Here is a 20,162-nt window from a genome sequence, read left to right as displayed (position 1 = left end):
AAAATCTCTTTTTGTAAAACAGATTCTATAATATTGCAAAACAGAAAACCTAGAAACAGAGCATGTGCAGAAACGGAAATCTGAGTGAGCGAACAAACCTCCGAAACCCTCGTTTGTAGAGGACCAATGCTCAGAACCCTCGTTTCTCAGAGGTTGAACGTGGGATAGAGTCCCAACGTTCCGCAACCTAAGGGGACCTCCAGTAACGGTTCCTACCTTGAATGGGTCTTTCAGAACGTGCGTGCTCTCAACAGATCCAATCTGCTCTGCACTCTCCGGGAAGACGTAGTCTTTCTCTCCGCAAACTGCTCGGAACAGCCTTGACTGTGGAAGCAGAGTTGCTCATGTAGTGGGATGCAGTTGCTTTCTTCATCTATAAAAGTCACAACCCTTTGCCTCAGAAGACACAACTCTCACTCATCTTCTTCATCTTCTTCACCCAACACCACCTGAAACTCCTCTTCCTATCACCTTTAATTTTTAGTTTTCTCTCTCATCTTTATTAGATTATTTTAATTATAAAACTTTGGGTTCCATTGGGTATTACTCTTTTAAAGAGTAACTTGCTAGTTCTGATCCTCGGAAATATCCGGGAAGTTCTTGTTATATCCTGGGGGACTTGCGCAATACACCGTGGATAAGTCCTTACGGACAATGATTACTCACGCCTTGGGAAACCATTTTTTTTCGTTTTAAAGCCTATTTTACTACACCACTCAGGAGGATGAGTTCTTCTTGGAAAAACTAGACTCCATCATTCAATAAGATCATTATAATTTTTTTCCTTTTAGTCTGCATATACAAATTTTCAGCCAAAAAAATACATAATAGTGGCTTCATCCATATGTTCAGTTTAAGATCAATTTAACATCGTACACTACTAGTAACATTCAAAACAATCAGCTACAAACAGGTCCAATACGACAGTATTTAACAAACTACAATGAGTACCTAAGACAATTTCTAACTGTTAAACTGAGCACATTATACCAAATATAATATTAAATGTATTTATTATTAGAACAATAATACTTCATGTTTATAGTTTTATATAATATTTACAATGTCATTTATGTTAATTTATATAGTACTTGATATTATAATTATTATTTGAAAATATTTCTATTTATTTTTATTGTGTGCCAACTGTTGGAATTGATTCATCACTTTTTTTTAATTAATTTTCTAGATAGACTTTATTTCCAAAACTTGTTTTCTTAATTATTTTGTCAAGTCAGTAAAATTTTAACGAACTTCCACCTAAATCTTTAAACTTACTTGTTTACACCTTCACACAAAAATTGCAGTCTTTATATAATATTACTTAAATTTAATTTAAGAACTCCATATAAAGGATAATTCTTAAGTTGTCAAATAATTTAATTTAATTTTTCTTATTGATTGTTACGATGTTAATAGATGTATCAATGTCCAATAAATAAATGTAAAATACTAAAATTATATTTAATAACGGTATGAAAAATAAAAGTTCAATCAAGTTAAAACTCAATCATAAATATATAATTAAGTAATTTGTTTAAAGTAGAATGTTTTTATCTGATAATTAAGTAAATTAATTCTGACTTTATCATTTGAGTATCTTGCAAGTAAACACTCAATCGAGAGAGCCTGAACCAATAGCCAAAAGTTGACCAAGATCTAACAGTCCAGTGATAGTCCAAATTCAGTAACTAATAGCAAACCCAAACTCATATAACCAAGAATCCAAACCAGTTGATCTAGAAAAAAAAAATTCACATAATAAACAAGTAATGGAGAACTCAAGAGGAGGAAAAAATAAATTAATGGCTTCTAATAATCTCTAATTAATATTATTGATTTGGAAACTGCACAATTTTTTTATTAATAAAAAATATAGTAATGATTTTGTATAAAAAAATGCCATGTCAAATATTTTAAAGATGAATTTTTTTATGTTGTCATTTTCATAAAAAAAAACATTGTTAATTTTTTTCATAAACAACGTTGTTAAGTTGTTTAATGGTTAAATATTGATTTAAGAATAAAAAACTAGACAGAAAGACGGCCATAGCAACAGGGAGAAAGGAAGAGGCGAAATGGCACAGCAGGGAAAGCCCACGCCATTGACACAGCCATGTTAGCCATATTCTCTCTCGCCAATTCCCGTCACTACTCTTCAACGCTCTCTCCAAAACATGCGCTCCAAGGATAGAATCGCTTACTTCTACGACGGTGTGTTTTCCCTTCACTTTCATATTCTTTTAATCGCATTTTTTCGTTTCTTTGTTTATTTTTTCTCCGATTCCTCTTTCGTGGAATTGAACTCGTGATGTTCGTCAACGCTCTTCGCATCACGCGATTTTCAAATTCCTAGCTCAGTTCGTTCTTAAAAATATCGAAACCCTAGCTAGACCTGTATCTATGGCCTTTGCGCTGATTGCTGCGTTTGGTGGCAAGAAATTGTACAATAAGGATATGAACTTGTCTTTAGAACTGTTTTAGATTTCTGATTCTGCTCCATGCGTGGCTCGGTATTTGTTCTGGAAAATTCAACGTAGAGAATTTTGGATAGTTGCACTTTAAAAAAATCTATTTGGCTGTCAACTATGGAATTTAGTTTTACATTTTTTTTTATTAGTATTCATGCTGTTCAGTAAGAAAATCAGCATCTATAATAGCACTCGAGTTCTGTGGGGAGCTGTTCAATCTTGAATACTAGTTAGCTTTCGGATTCTAGGCTTTAAATTGTGGTGCACATTTGCAATTGTGGCTGCAACATCAAGGTTTTTGTGGTTTTCACAACCACATAGGGACACCAGCCACATTTATTTGCAATATCAAGAATTGCAGGTAGCTGCAATGCAACCTCAATTTAAAACCTTGTCTCGTGTCAAGGAGTTTCCTTTACCATATTTGTTTAAAAAGTATAAATTGAAAATTGAAATTATTTAACGAAAAAGGCAATGTTTAGTGCCTTTAGAACTTAGAAAAGCTTTGCTTTTCAATTTCCTTTTAATGTTTGTTTATTTTTTAATCCCTAACGGCACATTATAACAGTATTCTTTTATGTTATCTGCTAGGTTTTGTTTCTTTGCATGTTTTTTGTCTACTCATGTATTTCAACATTCACATTGTAGGCGACGTCGGTAGTGTTTACTTTGGGGCGAAGCATCCAATGAAGCCGCACCGGCTTTGCATGACTCATCATCTTGTTCTCTCATATGACCTTCATAAGAAAATGGAGATTTATGTTAGTTACATATATTGGCTGTTCTGCTTTTTTATTTATGTTTGTTTTTTTTATTGTTCTGATGGTTTCTATTTTATGTATGATCCAGCGTCCTCACAAGGCTTATCCTGTTGAGCTTGCCCAGTTTCACTCAGCTGATTATGTTGAGTTTTTGCACAGGATTACGCCTGACACTCAGCACTTGTTCTTAAATGAACTGACAAAATGTATGCTATTTGGTTTTAAATGCATTTGGATGTGATTTTAAGTGTTGCAATGAAACCCAAATACTTAATGTATAATTTATATCCTAGATGTAACTGTCGTTAAATTCTTCCGTGTCCAGAAACATGCACTGGGGGTGGAGAGGAGAGTTCCATAAATGTTTTGATTAACATTATGCAATTCTAATGCTCATGGCAGATAAGCTTGGGGGGAAAGGAGGGCTTTGGAAAGCACTGTAGAATATAGTAAATGTTTTACCTATAATTCCTTTTATTCTTCAGCAAATATGAGCTTAGCTCCCTCGTCCCTTCCATAAATTATTGATATATGACTTCTGAAATTAACTTTTTCCAACCCCGATGCTTATATAATTATTTTTCTTATATATTATTAGCTTATAGTCTAGCTACCAGCTAATATCAGGTTTCTCTTATTTTGTTAATCGTTTGTCAGATAACCTTGGAGAAGACTGCCCTGTATTTGACAACTTATTTGAATTTTGTCAGATTTATGCTGGCGGAACCATAGGTATAATATGTTTATGTTTATAATAGTGCTTCTCTGAATTATTGTTATCCCTAGTTTGCCATATATATGCTGATTGACTTATGTGCCTGCAGATGCTGCACGTCGATTGAACAACCAACTTTGTGATATTGCTATAAACTGGGCTGGTGGACTTCATCATGCCAAGAAATGCGAGGCTTCTGGGTTTTGTTACATCAATGACTTGGTTTTAGGAATCTTGGAGCTTCTTAAATATCATGCCCGTGTTTTGTATATTGATATAGATGTGCACCATGGTGATGGCGTAGAAGAAGCCTTCTACTTCACTGACAGGTCTGTCAGTTTCTTATATCATGTTAGATTTATGAGGTGAAGCTATTAATAATTGAGAATATAGTGAGTTTGGCCATGCTGCTTGTGATTTTTCTCTACCTTGTTTAAATGGTAAACTTTATCATTACAGGGTGATGACTGTCAGTTTTCATAAGTATGGAGACCAGTTCTTCCCCGGTACCGGTGATGCTAAGGTGGTTCTTATTCTGTTTGTATCTTTAGTTGTGCCAATCAGTCTATTCTATCAAAAACTTGTTATTACAATAATATTAATATTCTAGATCTGGATTTCGCTGTTCCCCATGTTGTAATTTGCTAAATGGGTTGCTCTATTCTGTCTGAAAAGTTTTGGAAATACTCTATATAGATTGGAATGATTTGAACTGATTTTACCATATTAAAGGAAATAGGAGAAAGAGAAGGAAAGTTTTATGCTATAAATGTCCCATTGAAGGATGGAATAGATGACCTTAGCTTCACACGACTTTTCAAGACTGTAAGTTCAACTTTTTGTTTTCCTTTTCTTTTTCTGCCAAACTTCAACCTGAATTATAAAGCTTCTCATTTTAACATTCATTGCATTATTTCTGCTTGGTGGTAATTTGTCTGAACTTTTAAAATTCTTATGCCATAGATTGTTTCCAAAGTAGTTGAAACATATCAACCTGGTGCAATAGTTCTCCAGTGTGGAGCAGATTCGCTTGCAGGAGATCGCTTGGGTTGCTTCAATCTCTCTATTGATGGTGCTTATCCCCCAGTAAATTTCCTATTCTGATAAAAATATCATCATTCAATGTTAGGGATAAAGCTCGGTTGTTCTTGTTTATGTTCTTAGTTTGTCTTCTTCTCAAATATTGGTCTCTATTGCTTAGTGGATGGTTTAGCTTGATGAGAAAATTTATCTGTTGATGTTTTTTTAATAGGTCACTCTGAATGTGTTAGCTTTGTAAAAAGGTTCAATTTGCCATTGCTGGTGAGTTTATATCAGTTTATGTTTTCCTTCCACTTGTGTTTTGGATGATTTTACACTAATGGACTTCTATCACAGGTCACTGGAGGCGGGGGATACACAAAAGAAAATGTTGCTCGATGTTGGACTGTTGAAACAGGAGTTCTTCTAGATACAGAGCTTCCTAATGGTATAAGTCAGCCTCTTTTCAAGTCTTGAATTATGATACGAAGATTTCATTTTATTTTGTTAATGGGATTGAATATTTATTTTGTTTAAGCTTTAAAGTGAAACAAACACTATTATGTATATTGTGAAAGTGATGGTGATTTGAACACTACAGACCTTTGAGGCTCTGTAAACCTAACTGCGTAAAACCCCCCTCAAATTCTCTCAATACTGAATCTTCTCTTCACTGCTTTTCCCTCTTTTTTTTTTTTTTATCTTTGTTACTTCAAATGGTTTCCCCTTCCTTTCCACCCTCTTTGCCTCATAGGCAAGGTTGTTAGTTGCTATGACCCAAGCCTCTAGTTTGCCCCTTTCTCATAATTTCTATGCGGTCTAGCATAGGATTTCTGTAGTTGCACACAACACTCGGGATTGGTGAAAAATCTGCAATACATTATTGTAGTTATTGTTTCATTATATTTATTTTGCAATATTTGCCCGGAGAATAATTTATCCCCCAAATGCTTTCTATCTTAGTTCTGAGCTTAGGCTTTAGGTTTATGTCCCGATAAACAATATAATCCACCTTAACCCTACAAGCCCCTAAATAATACCATACCTTTGTTGTCCAATATAGTCGATATTCGGCATTCCAGATTTAAATTGTCTTATTCTTATGCAGAGTGGAATTTTTTCTTACTTGCTTTGTTCTGTCTTGCAGAGATTCCAGAAAATGATTATATTAAATATTTTGCACCAGAATTCTCTTTGAAGATTCCGAATGGGCAGATAGTATGTATTTATTTATTGGGGTTTCTCTCTAGCATTGAATTTAATTTAATTTGCAGTGTGTGGTATCTTTACTCTTTACAATATTGCTTGTACTAATTTTTCTTTTAAATTGATCAGGAAAACTTAAATAGTAAATCATATCTTAGCACCATTAAAATTCAAGTCTTGGAAAATCTTCGTTGCATCCAACATGCTCCTAGTGTACAAATGCAGGAGGTGAGTGAGTTCATCCTTGAAATAGCAGCACCCCATCTTATACACAGGCTCAATTATTTATTTTATCATAAAATTGTTTCTTGTGAATGTTTTGTTTTGACTTTAGAGGTGTTATGTTACAAGCTCTTCAACTTTCTTGTATTACTAATCTTTTACCAATGGTTACTAATCAATTTTTGGGAGGTATATTTTTAAGCATTTGAAGTGAAAAATATTCCTTATAGTGTTTATAAATTAAAATGAGAATCGTTGGTAGATTGCGGATAGAGAAGGGGGTTCAAAAGTTGGGTGGAATTTCAGGAACTATATATCAACAATCGATTCAGTAAATGTGTTAAACTGAAGGAAGATGACCATTGAAATTGGGCATTTGGACTATTGAAATATATTATTTAGGCTATGCTTGTTTGTAAACTTGGACTTGGGCTCAAACCCCTTTGATGATGTCATCATCCAACTTCTTTTAACAATGCATCATCTGGTAGTGTTTTCCTAAAGGTGTGACTAATGTTTTGTGGGTCACAGGTCCCTCCTGACTTCTACATTCCAGATTTCGATGAAGATGAGCAGAACCCTGATGAGCGCATTGATCGTAAGTTGCATTTCTGATATCTATTTTAATCTGTGATTTTGGGATGCCTAATTTTGATTGCTGTCATTTTGGCTTCGTATTTCTCAAAATGTTCAAACTAAGTCTTAAACCTCAGTTTTCCTTCCATTCAATAATTAGCATAAATATAATAAGGAAACATATCATTGTTTATATAAATTAACCAAGAAAAATGTGTAAAATGTTTGAATAAAAATAGTATGAATGTGTATGTATGCACACACACATATATATAGAGAGAGAGTAGCAGGAAATATTGTCCATCTTAATCCTTCATTTTCTGCAAGCAACTCATTTTATCAGTTAGATTGAAAGAAAATTAAAGAGGGATAAGATGGAGAGTAACTCTTAAATTACTCTAGGAGTAATTTGATTTTGTGTAAATGTATATATATGCACACACCACATTTTTATTATACATCAAAATTTCCATTATTTTTATTATTTATTATATTAATCAGTAGTAGATAAACTTTTGGGGAAATAACTTAATTGAAAAATCATAAGGACTAAATATCAGTAATTAAACTAGAAGAACTAAAATTGAATATAGACTTTAAACCTAAAAATGTGATTAAGTAAAACAGTATTATTTTTCTTCCTCTCTTTGTCTTGGTGCCAAATCTTGGTTCATGGATATGCTAATTTTCTTTTCAGAGCACACTCAAGACAAGCGCATCCAGCGCGATGATGAATATTATGAAGCTGACAATGACAATGATCAAATGGATGTTTCATGAAGTTAGCTGGACCATGATTCACTGCAGTCACATGTCAGAGTCAAGGGGAGAGGTGCAGTCATGGTCTAATGGCTATTTATTTTTTATGGTATTTTAAGTTTATGAAGAATGCCAGAATCTCAGTTTTTTAACATATTCTTCCATGTGCACCCTCCGTTATTAGTTAAAATTTATTTGTGTATGTATTGGTTAAAATTTATTGAAAATTATAAAATCAGAAAAGATAGTTATTACTTATGAGATTTGCCAATTTTTTTAATTTTCAATAAATTGAGAGCAACTCTGACACAAGCTGAACATTATTTATTTGTACTAAGGTGCCATTTCATGAACAATGCTGGAACTAGAGTTGCCCTAGTTGCCAAATTAAAGAAAGGGGGTTGTATTGTTTGATTCAATTCATGGAAGGAAGAAAACGAAAAGAGAGTCTAATTTTCTCTTATTGACTTCTCCAATATGAACATATTGATTTAAATACTCTTGTTCCTTGAGATTAAAGGATAGACTGATAAAAAAATTTAATAATCTTATTCAACAAGATTCAATTAGTTAGTCTACTAAGATTAATGGTTAGTTTAGTTAATAACATTATATTTATATTAAAATTGTGAATATTAATGAAAAAAATTAAATATTATTTAAGTTTTAATTCCATGTATATTTCTCATATTTAATACATTTATTGTACTAATTTTACTTTCGAGATGTTTTTTTACACAAGACGAAGTTAGACTTCTAAAAACCATAAATATTAATGTATTTTATTTACTATTTATTGCAGCTAGAAAAATTATCCACAATTATGGGTATTTTTATAAAATAAATAACAAAAATGACACTATGGTCTTAAAAAATGAATAAGTTATAATTTTAATTAAAGTCTTGTAATAAAGAAGTGAGAAAGTGTTGAAAATATTTTCTTTCTATTAACAAACACTCTTCTGCTCTTAACCAACCAACATATCTAATCAGTATCACCCACCATTAAAATCTTTCCTCCTCCGAAGCAGAGCACTGACATTTCTTGAATATGCATTTTTCAATTTTCTCCAACTGAAGTAATAAGCTTTGTGCCTACTGCGTGATATTCAATTGAATTTTTTAAATGCATTCACCACCCCATTACTCCCAATCAATGGTAGTAGGTAAACCTTGTCGAACTAAGTTAAATGAATCTGAACTTTTGGGTTCAATGCTGCAGCATCTAATTTGAAAGGCTTAGACAACTAATGCTTGTTTTGACACACGTCTTAAACATATCAAATCATGTTCACTATGTGAAAAATGCAAAAGTTTTGATTAATAGCTTCTGAAAAGATGTGTAACATCACATGCCAGTAAACAACCAAGTTAAATGAATCTGAATTTTAGGTTTGATTCAGTGATTGCATCTAACAACTAATAATAATAATATTCATCATTTGAAAGACCTAGACAACAAACCGTGCGTTTGCCTCAAACATATATAATATAGCTTCTGAAAAGATGTGCATAGCAGCACAACAGTAAACACAGAACCAAACACGCCCCAAATCAGTCCTCACCCGTGAAAAAATTCAAAAACGTGTACGTCAACATAATAGTCATCATCGTACATATCTCTGCTATAATCTGCTGAAATTCAGCATGATAGAATGGAACTTCTGACTCAAATTGTTATCTTTCAAACAATACATGGAAATAGTTGGGTTTTTGGGACAGTGAACCACTGAAACAAGATATTATGACATCTGCATCAATGGATCTATAAATTCACCACAGGATTGAATCTTTTGTACATGTTTTAGGATTCCTGTACATGTTTATTTTCTGCCAAAATGGTTTCCAGTAATGATCCGCAAGCATCTTCTAGCAAATCCAACACCTGCCAGTGCCAACATAATGACGATAAGCAAAGCATCAACCAAAAGTAAAGAGTTCTCCTGTAGTTCACTAGTGTTTGTTATCTTTGAAGATAGATGCATTTCTTGCATCATCAACAATTTGAGACCAGATCCACCAAGCAATATCCATATAATAGTTTATTGAACCAAGTAGTAGCAAGCATCATTCAAAACTATCGTAGCACTAGGAATTAACACTCCACTCCAACATACAAGTCTAACAAAGTGCTACCATAACCAACATGATTCATGAATATCATTACCTTCTCAAACCCTTGCGCTCCACCATAATAGGGATCCGGGACTTCACTTTCATCATGCTTCTTACAATATGAACACATCAACTTAACCTGCATCATCACAATCCTGGTTAGACCAAAAAGTATACCAAACAAAAGCCCCAAAGAAGAGCAAGACCTTGCACCAACCTTTTTATGTGCATCATCCGGTAAGGAATGTTTTCCTTTCCATCTATTAAAGGCCTCCAATATGTCCTCTAAAGGAAACAAGAAAATGTCCATCAGAAGACATCACAAAGCACGTAACCAAACATTCCATCTCAGAATCTACCTCTGTTCTGCTTGTCCATAGCAAGAATGAGGTCAAAGTCAGTGAAATCAGAGGGCTTGATTGGCCTTGAAATAGAAGTTATCTGAATCCCACGCCTCTTTGAGGCTGCCCTCATTCTCGAGTCCGCTTCATTTCCCTTCAAAAAATCACCACCATCCCAAAAAAAATAATAACTTTATTAACAATCTGTAGAGTTTAATTTCCACGTACTATGAAAATCTTTACACTGGAATGCTTGGCATAACTGTTTAACTTTTATTGGAAAAATCAACCAACTTATCATCCATGATAACTTGTGATTGAAGATATATTTTAAATGAATGAACCTACAAAATCTTTCATATTGTATCTCTTCATTTCCACCCCCACAACATTCTCAATTTCCTCTTGAATTTTATAGAAAAATACTTCACGATTTGCTGTCATTCTTTATCAAATCCAGACTTAGCTTAGAATTAATGAAATTTCTATTCTTCTAACAAAATTGTGCATATAGATTACTGTCCTCAATATATATATATATATATATATATATATATATATATATGTGTGTGTGTGTGTGTTTTTTATTGTGTGAAGTGCAATCACAAACTGACATATGACAAATATGATAATCTCCGTCTTAAGAATTATTTTTGATTGGTGGACCATATTGAGAAAATCTCAAGTCCACACTGAGTTGTGGGAACAATTATTGGATTAGTGGGGTTGAATGAGGCTAAACCAAGATGCCAAAACTAGTTCAGGGTCATCTAATACATTATCCACACACTAAACTGTTGGTGTGACCAAGTCACACATTGACCAGAAATAAGTCCAAATAAAATACATAAGTGTGAAACAACACTCATATCACCAGATGGGATTGAGTTAAGCTTTATTCTAAATGGTACCTGTAAAAAATTTGCTCATTCCTTTTAAACTAAAAATAAACTCATCATAATTTCTCTTCTAAAAAACTATCTTTTGGATGACAACAGAAGCCCACCTCGTGGTAATTGATAGTGCCAGCAGAATCAATTCTGAACATCGAATTGAGGCTCTTTTTGTTGACTAAGTCAGTAAATACTCCTTCGGCAGCGGGGCTTCTGCAGATGTTGCCGAGGCACACGAAGAGAACGGAAAATGGCTTTGTTTGGTTGTCCGTGACGGAGGCTGAGGAGGCCATGGACGCACGAATTGGAGAAAAGAAACGATTTTTGCAGGAAATGGCTAAAGGGGTTGTTGGGTTTCTCAGATTGAAGTTTGGAGTTTGCAAAGAAGGAACAATGAAGAGGAGATTTGGTGAATGGAGGAGTTGGGAAGAGTGGCAAAATCGTAAATTAATTACGTTCATTGTTCCTTCAAAGGACCGTGTTCTCAAATATTTTTTGTTTCTCCTATGACGTTTTTTAAGAGCCCAAGAAAAAAAGCTCCAATGAAAATTATCTCTTTTTTTTTCATTAATGTATTTTCTAGTATGTTACTTTTTTATTAACTCTTTGAGAGATTTGTTTCCTAAAGTATTTTTTCTTGTTTAATTTTTTTAGAACAAAAGAGTTTAGTTTAATGCATTTTCAGGGTAATTTATTTATTGAATAGTGAATTTCAACATGTGTATCATAAAATAATGTCGATTTAGTGTTTTTTAACATATTATCACTCTATTACAAATTTAATACATTAAAAATTTGAAAACTTCGATAGTGAAATGTATGAAAAATAATTTTGAGTGACAAAATTAATAGTTAAATAATAACATGAAAAAAACTTTTTTAATATTGATAATCGAAAGCATTAAGGAATGAATGTAAGAAAACTATTATAAAGGTAAATGTATTTACATATGACTATATATATATAAAGTTTAAAGAAGCTAGAAGAAGAAAGGAACAAAGAAACAGTTGCTTTATAAACGAAGAAAGGAACAAAGGATAAAAGATTGTGGAAATGGTATAAAAACAATTTTTTTTTATTTTCTTTCACACTAAACACTAGTACAAAATATGAATTTTACGATGCTTTATAAAGATGGTTCGTAAATAACAGTCGTTATAAAAGAGGCGGTGACATTTTTATAGTTTTTTTGCAAAATTTCAATGTTTTTAACAACGATTTTGCCTGAACCGTCGTTATATGTATGTTTTTTTAGTGTTTTTAACGACAGTTTCTTTTTTGCAATCGTCGTTATATGTATGTTTTTAGTGTTTTTTCACGACGGTTCCTTGTTGAATCGTCGTTATATGTCTTCTGGAACGCTTTTTTCTGTGTGATCTCCCTTCACTCTCTCCTCACTTTATCTTTTTCCTCTCACTCTCACTTCGCCTTCATCCCACCTTCCACCTTCCTCACTCTCACTTCACCTTCATCCTTCCACCTTCCGCCTTCCTCACTCTCACTTTCACTTCACCTTCATCCCTTATGCTCGCACGACCAACCCTAAGGTTGTGGCCGCCTGCCTCCCTTCCTCCTACAACCGCACGCTACCACCGAAGGAGAACGCTGCTGCAAATTTGGTTCCGTCTTACCACCGCTCATCTCATCCGCACAACTTTTTCTCGCAAGTTAGGGTTCCGCCAAATTAGGGTTTTAATACTCTTTACTGTTTTTAATAAATTTGTGAATACAACGTGTTGGTTGGTTGGTTATGAGTCTGGGGGGTGTTTGACCTTCGGTAATTTTGATTTAGATAATATTTGCGTTGATGAATGTAATGTAATAGACACAAAATGGGTCTTAAGATACAAGATGGACAAACAAGGTGAGACAATATTGTAAAATTCATTAAAAATAGGTAAAAAATGAATTTTGATCCAATTTTTTGTGTGGTAACTTGATTCAGTGTATATTTGATGGAGGAGTCCTCACAACTTGGAAAATAATGATAGATTTTGAGTTGCGAAGAATTAGTAGTGGAAAACTTCAAACGACCATAATTTTTGATAGAGAAGTCAGATGGAGACGCGTAAAAAATGAAAGTTGTTTGAAACGAGGTAACGAGTCTAGCTGCCAGTTCCCGACGTCTAACTATCAATTGGCCCAACCAAAATTCCAAAAACCCATCATGTACTATCATTTTTTATTTTTTAGTATTATTTGGGTATTTTTTAGGTACTTTAAGGTTCTAGTTCTCATACTTACACTTATCATAAAATTCTGAAATTTTACATAATGCTTTCTAGTATAAATTAGAGATTTATCAAACCATTATGATTACATTACATTCAAAAATTTATTTATTATTCATATATTACATTACATAATCTTATTTGTGTGTTCTAACTTGAAATCTTATTATGAATATAACATGTTGAGTGGGGGGAGAAAGGCAAGTGCAAATGCAAAGAAATTCATTTGGATGTACCTTAAGGTAACCATGTATAACACTTTAGAATTACATCAAATTTTTCCATATATTTATAGAACTTTTTTTACACTTTTATATATTTAAATTATGATATTACATGTATTATTGTTCTGAAAATTTGATATTTTATGCAGAATTAGATTAGAGTAAAAAAATAATAATACAAATTTAAGAAAAAAATACTTATAACAACGATTCTCCATTAGAACTGTCTTTAAAAAGCACTTATAACGACGATTCTAGTGAGAAATCGTTGTTATAAGTATATTTCTTTTAAAGAAAATACTGTCATTTGGTAGAATAACGACGAATCATCGTTAAAATAGTTTTATAACGATGATTCTAGAATCGTCTTTATGACTTTTTAACCATCATTAATTTGATGTTTTGTAATTGTATTTTTTTATTTTCATTTTCTTTTCACTTTATTTTATTTCACCTAATCAACCATTTTTTTCACCTGTTTCATTATTATTTTTCATTAATTTATGGCATAGATTGGTGAAAAAAAAAATTATAATAAAGACTGATGTATAGGTTATGAATATCTATCAAATCAAATCTGTCAATCAAAATCAAATCATTAATTCTCTTATATTGTATTTAACATTTTGACTTATATAAATATATGAAAAACACGTAAATAAAATAACTATACAACCTATTTTTAAACAAATCATAGAATTATGAAAATGAAAAATTAGACAATATTAAATAGAATAAAAAAAAACAACAACAATAGCAGTAGGAACTCATGAATCAAGTCTATTTTTTTACTAAATATAAATGTTGGATAAATATATAAGTAACACAGTATTTTGACTATAAATACTTTATTATTTATCTTATTAAATTTACTAATAAAATAATCGGATGTTCTTTTATTGCAACGAAAATGTTTAACTCCAATTTTCATATAATCATTGGAAAAATCTAACTACAAAACATTATCAATAGTTTTTATGATAATATTGTTTTTTAAAAATATAAACTAGACATAAAAGAAATTCATTCTTAACTTCAAATTCTAGAAAATAAAATAAAAAACTTAAATGTTTCCCTCAAGATGTTTAAAATTACTAACATTTTTAAACCTTTATAAAGACAATAAATATATAAGTGCTGAAGATAGTCTTCATAACCATCTGATCCTGAACATGCACGTGAGAAGAGTGAAGGATACTGCAGAGCTTATTTACTTCATTCTTTAACTTCCCTCACCTAATCTTTATGCATATGCTTTCAAATTCTATTTTCATAATACTATAGTCTTATCATATTTGTACTTAAAACATTAATTTTATGTTACAGTTTTTGGTAGCACTAATCAAATATAAAAATAAAAATTTATTAAAATGAGGACACAAATTTAGAAGGTGAGGTTGGCTAAACTTACAAAAAAAAAAAAATTTAACTATAACGCAGGTTTGAGGACATTAAAATGATTATAAAATTAAATAATTATTAAGAAATGGACTTTAAGTTTTTCTACTCACTTATATACTATGAAATGATCTTAATCTCTAGTCGACGTTAGATCTTCAACAACATACTTTCTCACGTCGAGACTATCAACTCGTGCATCTTGTGTATGAGACTATATATTATGGGTGGTCCGATAGCAGGTGGTCTGATAAGCTCAACAAACCATCATTAAGATAGACTCAACATGAATTTAATACCAAGTTAAGAAGTTGACTTAAGGTTAACTCAACCTCATAAAACTAACTTATAAGATAAAGTTTATTTGGTAGAACTAAGAAACATAAAAATAAAAACTTATTAAAATATAGTTTTTTTTAACCTAATTTCTTACTGATAAGCTATTAACAAACTTATAAAAAAATAATATAACCTTTAAACTTCAGGCTTAAGGCATAAGTTTAATACTATTTTTATATTTAATTATATTTTAATTATTTAATACATTTTAATATTTTCAATTAAATTTTTATTATCATTTTATTGAGTGTCTAGTATAGTTTTTTTTCATCTAAATACTTCGTGATTTGATTTTTGTCAATAATAAAATAATTTGACATTATTTTGATATTTTGTTATCCAACTCATCGATCTATTTACCTATTTCCTTTTCGATCTTCTTAAATTTGGTTAACTCGTTCTTGGGGAGAAAAAAAACTAATTGATAGGTAAATAGATATTGAAAAGAAAATAAAGAAGTTCATGAATGAATTGAAGTTAAAAAATAAAAGTAATATTCTTCATCTCGATAAAATCAAATATTTAAGTAATTAAAAAAATAAAATATATTAAAGTTTTTAAAATTATAAATCACTGCATTTATTTCTTTAAATTGATTTCGAGAATACATAAAATTTCTTATAATAACTAAAATTAAGAAAAACGACATAATCAAGCCGCAAACACTAATGGTTAAATTTCTGCTAAACTCATTAATCATTCACATATGTTACGCAGTAATATGAACCAACAAAAAAATAAAATATTATTTGTAAATATCAAATTTCTAAATCAATAATTTAAAAAAAACGTATTTAAACTTTTAAAGCAGGAGACATTTCTAAAAAGTAAGTAAATATACTGTCATAATAATAATCTCTGAAGTAAAAAGAAAAAAAAACTAAACTCAGTCGTTTTACTATAATATTTATTTATGAAGTGAAATCCTTAAAATATGATTTTTAACAGGTGTTTAAGGATTAAAACAGTAAGTTATTAAGATTAGAAAAACTTGTTTGATATTTGAGAAATTTATTTTGATTTTTTCAAATATTTAGGTATTTTTGTAATAAATAATATTTGAAGGTGGGCCAAGCCCAGATTCTCGGCCCAACCCTTTTGAGATAGAAAGCCGCGTGTGGCTGTGGAAAATAAAAAAGGAAAGGATCTAACCGACAATTACCCTCTTTCTCCGATCACAACCTCTCTCTCTCTCTCTCTCTATCTCTCTCTCTCTCTCTCTCTCTCTCTCTCTCTCTCTCTATCTCTCTCTCTCTCTCTCTCTCTCTCTCTCTCTCTCTCTCACACACACACACACACACACTCAAATACACTTCAACTTCTTCTTCTTCTTCTTCTTCTCCTCCTTCTTCTTCTTCCATTTTCATTTTCATTCCCAAACACAAACCATGGACACTGAGGATCTAGCCGACGACCTTCACAGTCTCAGCTTCGCTTCCACCAATACAACCACCAAACGCAGCACAAGTTTCAGCTCAGAAACCACCACCGTCACGCCCTCCACCTCCTCCCACTTTCTCCACCCGCCACTCCCCAACGCCAAGCCTCACGCGCCCTCCTCCGACCCCTGCGCCTCTTTCATCCACCGTACAAGGCCCCTGGCCTTCTCGCACCTCCGCTTCACGCGCCGCCTGGGCTCCGGCGACATGAGCGCCGTCTATTTGGCGGAGCCCAGGGAAGAAGGTGGCGGCGCGGTGTTCGCAGCGAAGGTGATGGAGAAGGAGGACTTGGCGAGGAGGAACAAGGAAGGGAGAGCGAGGACAGAAAGGGAAATTCTGGAAATGTTGGATCACCCGTTCTTGCCCACGCTCTACGCGTCCATCCACGCGCCAAAATGGCTCTGCTTCCTAACGCCGTTCTGCCCCGGCGGTGACTTGCACGTCCTCCGCCAGCGCTTCCCCAACAAACGCTTCCTCGAATCCGCCGTCAGGTGCGCCCGCCGTTTCCTTCCAATGAAATCATTGCAATCTCTTTTTTTTTTTGTTCTGGAGGGAAGAATCCTCATGTTAAATTATTCATTCACTAATCATATCAATTAATAATTAGAGTATTATTTATATAAATTCTAAATAAGTATTAAAATATTATGATAGGGTTGGTTTCATTATGGGTTTCTAGTAATTTACGTGCATTCCCTTAAAAGATGGTAGAAAGCTTTCAGGTGAAATAGAATTTTATCTTTCCCAATACCACACACAAGGAATTATTACTATAAGTATGCATTTTAATTTTTAATTTTAATTTACTGTTCTTTCATTTATTAAATTAGTAAAGTCTTTTACTTTTACTTTTACAACTCAACCAACCAAACCAAACCTATTTCGTTTAATTTTAAACCATCTTTATGAAGAACATTGATATTGGAGTGGGTTTAGGAAGTTAAGAATTTGATAATGAGGACGTTTTGGAGAAGTGATTTGGAAATGGCGGCACGTGATGGTGTGATTGCCTATGCATTCTATGCAAAATTTTACTTTCAAAGTCAAAACGACAACGCACGCTGCTACTTCAATTTTTTGTCATAAACTGTGGTACCCATAAGGTGCGCATCATCACCCTTTGAGGTGCTGGATAAATTCTACTTGCTCTTTTATTTTTTAATGTCAATTTTACAGGTTTGTGGGGACTACGGAGTTTTTTAACCTGAAAAAGTTCATAGCTTTTTTCTTACGGGAGAATCTACCCCTGTTGACGAATCTTCTTTCTTCTCTCTCTCTATATATATATACACACACACTCGAGGGGATAAAACATTTTAAAATTGATTCCATAATTTTTGCGGGATTTCTGCGTTTTATTTCTTAAAATTGCAGTGGTCCCTATTGCGGAAAATAAATCTCCTTGGGCAGGGATAAGGGATTTTCCTAATTAAACATTTTTGTAGAGTATAATTAATTAATTAATTTGTTTATCTTTGTGTAATGTAGTGGAATTTGGTTTTTGAGTGTTCCCTGATATGTTCCCACATGATGAGATAAGGTTGTCTGTGTGTTTGGCGAGGCTTGAAAAAGATTGGAATGCATGTAAAAATGTTTGTTTCATTTTCTTCCTTCTGCTGCTTTTGATTGAGCACGCTTTTACGTGTTAAAAAACAGCACAGCGCAGACCAATGGAAACAAAGCTGAATCCTTCAGAGACATGTTCAACTACCCCTGATTTTTATTCTGGGTGAAATTACAAAGAAAATGCTTGGTAGTTGCTTCCTTTGCATGAAGAGTCACTTTACTAACTGCTTTTGTTCTCTTGTCATTATTTGCACGTCTCACTCTCACCTCAAACACCACACACGACTTTTTTAAAATTACTTTGGACATGCATATGCCTCTGTCGTTGACTTCTTTTATTTTCTTCCATTTGCATGGAGATTATCGATGTTGTCCCAAATATGTCGCACAACACATGCCAACTTCAAAAACAAACCACATTTTTCTGTCTTGCAAACAAACAAAACCTTTGATTACTCATTCTAACAAACATTATTCAATAATTATGATGCTAATCACAGGTTCTACGCATCCGAAGTTTTGTTGGCACTTGAATATCTCCATATGCTGGGGATTATCTACCGCGACCTCAAACCCGAAAACGTGTTGATAAGATCTGACGGCCACATCATGCTCACCGACTTCGACCTGTCACTAAAATGCGACGATTCCACATCAACGGCACAGATAATCTCCGACCAAAACCCCCTTCCCACGCGCAACAACTGCCACGTGGAGGGCGCACGGGTGGCGTCGTCGTCGTGCATAATCCCGAGCTGCATAGTCCCGACGGCGTCGTGTTTCCAGCCGAGACGCAAGCGGAAGAAGAAGCAGAAGCTGCGTAGCGGGCCTGCGTTCGTGGCGGAGCCCATGAACGTTCGGTCGATGTCATTCGTGGGGACCCACGAGTACTTGGCGCCGGAGATCGTGTCCGGGGAGGGCCACGGTAGTGCCGTGGACTGGTGGACTTTGGGGATATTTATGTTCGAACTGTTTTACGGCGTGACACCCTTCAAGGGCATGGACCACGAGCTAACCCTGGCGAACATTGTGGCTCGAGCCCTTGAGTTCCCGAAGGAACCGGGTTGTTCAGGGGCCATGAAGGAGCTTATATCGCAGTTGCTGGTTAAGGACCCCGCAAAGAGGCTAGGGTCGCTGATGGGGGCTTCTGCGATCAAGCAACACTCTTTTTTTGACGGCGTTAATTGGGCGTTGCTTAGGTGTACAACTCCACCCTTTCTTCCCCCACCTAACGCCAAAGCTGTATATGATGATGATCATCACACTTCCCCTGACATTTTCGTTGATTCTTATTAATGGACACCCTCTCACCCAACACCTCCATTTTCCATTTTCCATTTCTTTTTTACCACTACTACCATAAAATCGCCTTTTATGTAATAATTAATAATAATAATAATATAAATATGTATATTCACAAGTATACAAAATCCTACAAATAATGGAACCTATGGACACTGCTAATCTACTTATCATGTCTTTTTTTTTTGGTATTTGAATTTTTGTGTGCAAGCTTAAATATTTAAAACTCAACTTTCACCGATTCTACTTGTATATAACTATATTAATAAGAGATAGTAATTGTATTTTGTGATTATAATTTTTTTTTTCTTTAAAAGTATGTTCCAATAAAGAAAAAATGACTGATGTGGTAAGTGTTATTTTCCATAAATCAAGTACATGTGGTTTTTAAAAAAATTGACAAACTTATTTTAAGGAGACAAGTTCGAAGTGATTTTTTTTAGCAATAAAGAGACTGTAAAAGTTGTCATATAGTTATAATTATGTAGCATTTGTTTTGCTATTGCAGGTTTTTATTTTATCATTCAGAAAAGATAAACAGAAACTATTTCCTAACAAAAGGTAATTGCATGACATCAGTCAA

General features: G+C 33.3%; 3 protein-coding genes across 5 annotated transcripts; 2 read left to right on the top strand and 1 right to left on the bottom strand.

Moving 5' to 3' along the window:
• Window positions 1-2,005: 2,005 nt before the first annotated feature.
• LOC137832595 (histone deacetylase 9-like) lies at window positions 2,006-7,988 on the top strand. 2 transcript variants are annotated; one of them, XM_068640843.1, is made up of 15 exons: window positions 2,020-2,214; window positions 3,120-3,232; window positions 3,321-3,438; window positions 3,558-3,681; window positions 3,890-3,964; window positions 4,057-4,276; window positions 4,407-4,470; window positions 4,680-4,772; window positions 4,911-5,019; window positions 5,200-5,249; window positions 5,325-5,415; window positions 6,115-6,185; window positions 6,303-6,401; window positions 6,927-6,993; window positions 7,669-7,988. In XM_068640843.1, the coding sequence occupies exons 7-15, from the start codon at window positions 4,411-4,413 to the stop codon at window positions 7,749-7,751; spliced, it is 723 nt and encodes a 240-aa protein (XP_068496944.1). In that variant the 5' UTR covers window positions 2,020-2,214; window positions 3,120-3,232; window positions 3,321-3,438; window positions 3,558-3,681; window positions 3,890-3,964; window positions 4,057-4,276; window positions 4,407-4,410; the 3' UTR covers window positions 7,752-7,988. The 2 variants fall into 2 exon arrangements, with proteins under 2 accessions (XP_068496935.1, XP_068496944.1); XM_068640834.1 differs by lacking the exon at window positions 3,558-3,681 and having other exon boundaries at window positions 2,006-2,214.
• A 1,310-nt stretch (window positions 7,989-9,298) lies between these two features.
• LOC137832583 (uncharacterized) lies at window positions 9,299-11,583 on the bottom strand. 2 transcript variants are annotated; one of them, XM_068640821.1, is made up of 5 exons: window positions 11,193-11,580; window positions 10,205-10,340; window positions 10,063-10,130; window positions 9,898-9,984; window positions 9,299-9,615 (listed from the first exon to the last, which is right to left on the bottom strand). In XM_068640821.1, exons 1-5 carry the CDS (start codon window positions 11,538-11,540, stop codon window positions 9,535-9,537), a joined length of 720 nt encoding a protein of 239 aa, XP_068496922.1. In that variant the 5' UTR covers window positions 11,541-11,580; the 3' UTR covers window positions 9,299-9,534. The 2 variants fall into 2 exon arrangements, with proteins under 2 accessions (XP_068496922.1, XP_068496913.1); XM_068640812.1 differs by having other exon boundaries at window positions 9,898-10,130; window positions 11,193-11,583.
• A 4,921-nt stretch (window positions 11,584-16,504) lies between these two features.
• Window positions 16,505-19,607, top strand: LOC137832572 (serine/threonine-protein kinase D6PKL2). Its single transcript, XM_068640802.1, has 2 exons — window positions 16,505-17,202; window positions 18,778-19,607. The coding sequence occupies exons 1-2, from the start codon at window positions 16,661-16,663 to the stop codon at window positions 19,571-19,573; spliced, it is 1,338 nt and encodes a 445-aa protein (XP_068496903.1). The 5' UTR covers window positions 16,505-16,660; the 3' UTR covers window positions 19,574-19,607.
• Window positions 19,608-20,162: the final 555 nt, after the last annotated feature.

The sequence above is a fragment of the Phaseolus vulgaris genome, chromosome 11, assembly GCF_000499845.2.
Source record: "Phaseolus vulgaris cultivar G19833 chromosome 11, P. vulgaris v2.0, whole genome shotgun sequence".
In the NCBI taxonomy this organism is placed as follows: domain Eukaryota; kingdom Viridiplantae; phylum Streptophyta; class Magnoliopsida; order Fabales; family Fabaceae; genus Phaseolus; species Phaseolus vulgaris.
The sequence above is the reverse complement of the archived record's forward strand: the minus strand, read 5'-3'. Positions and strand labels throughout refer to the sequence as shown.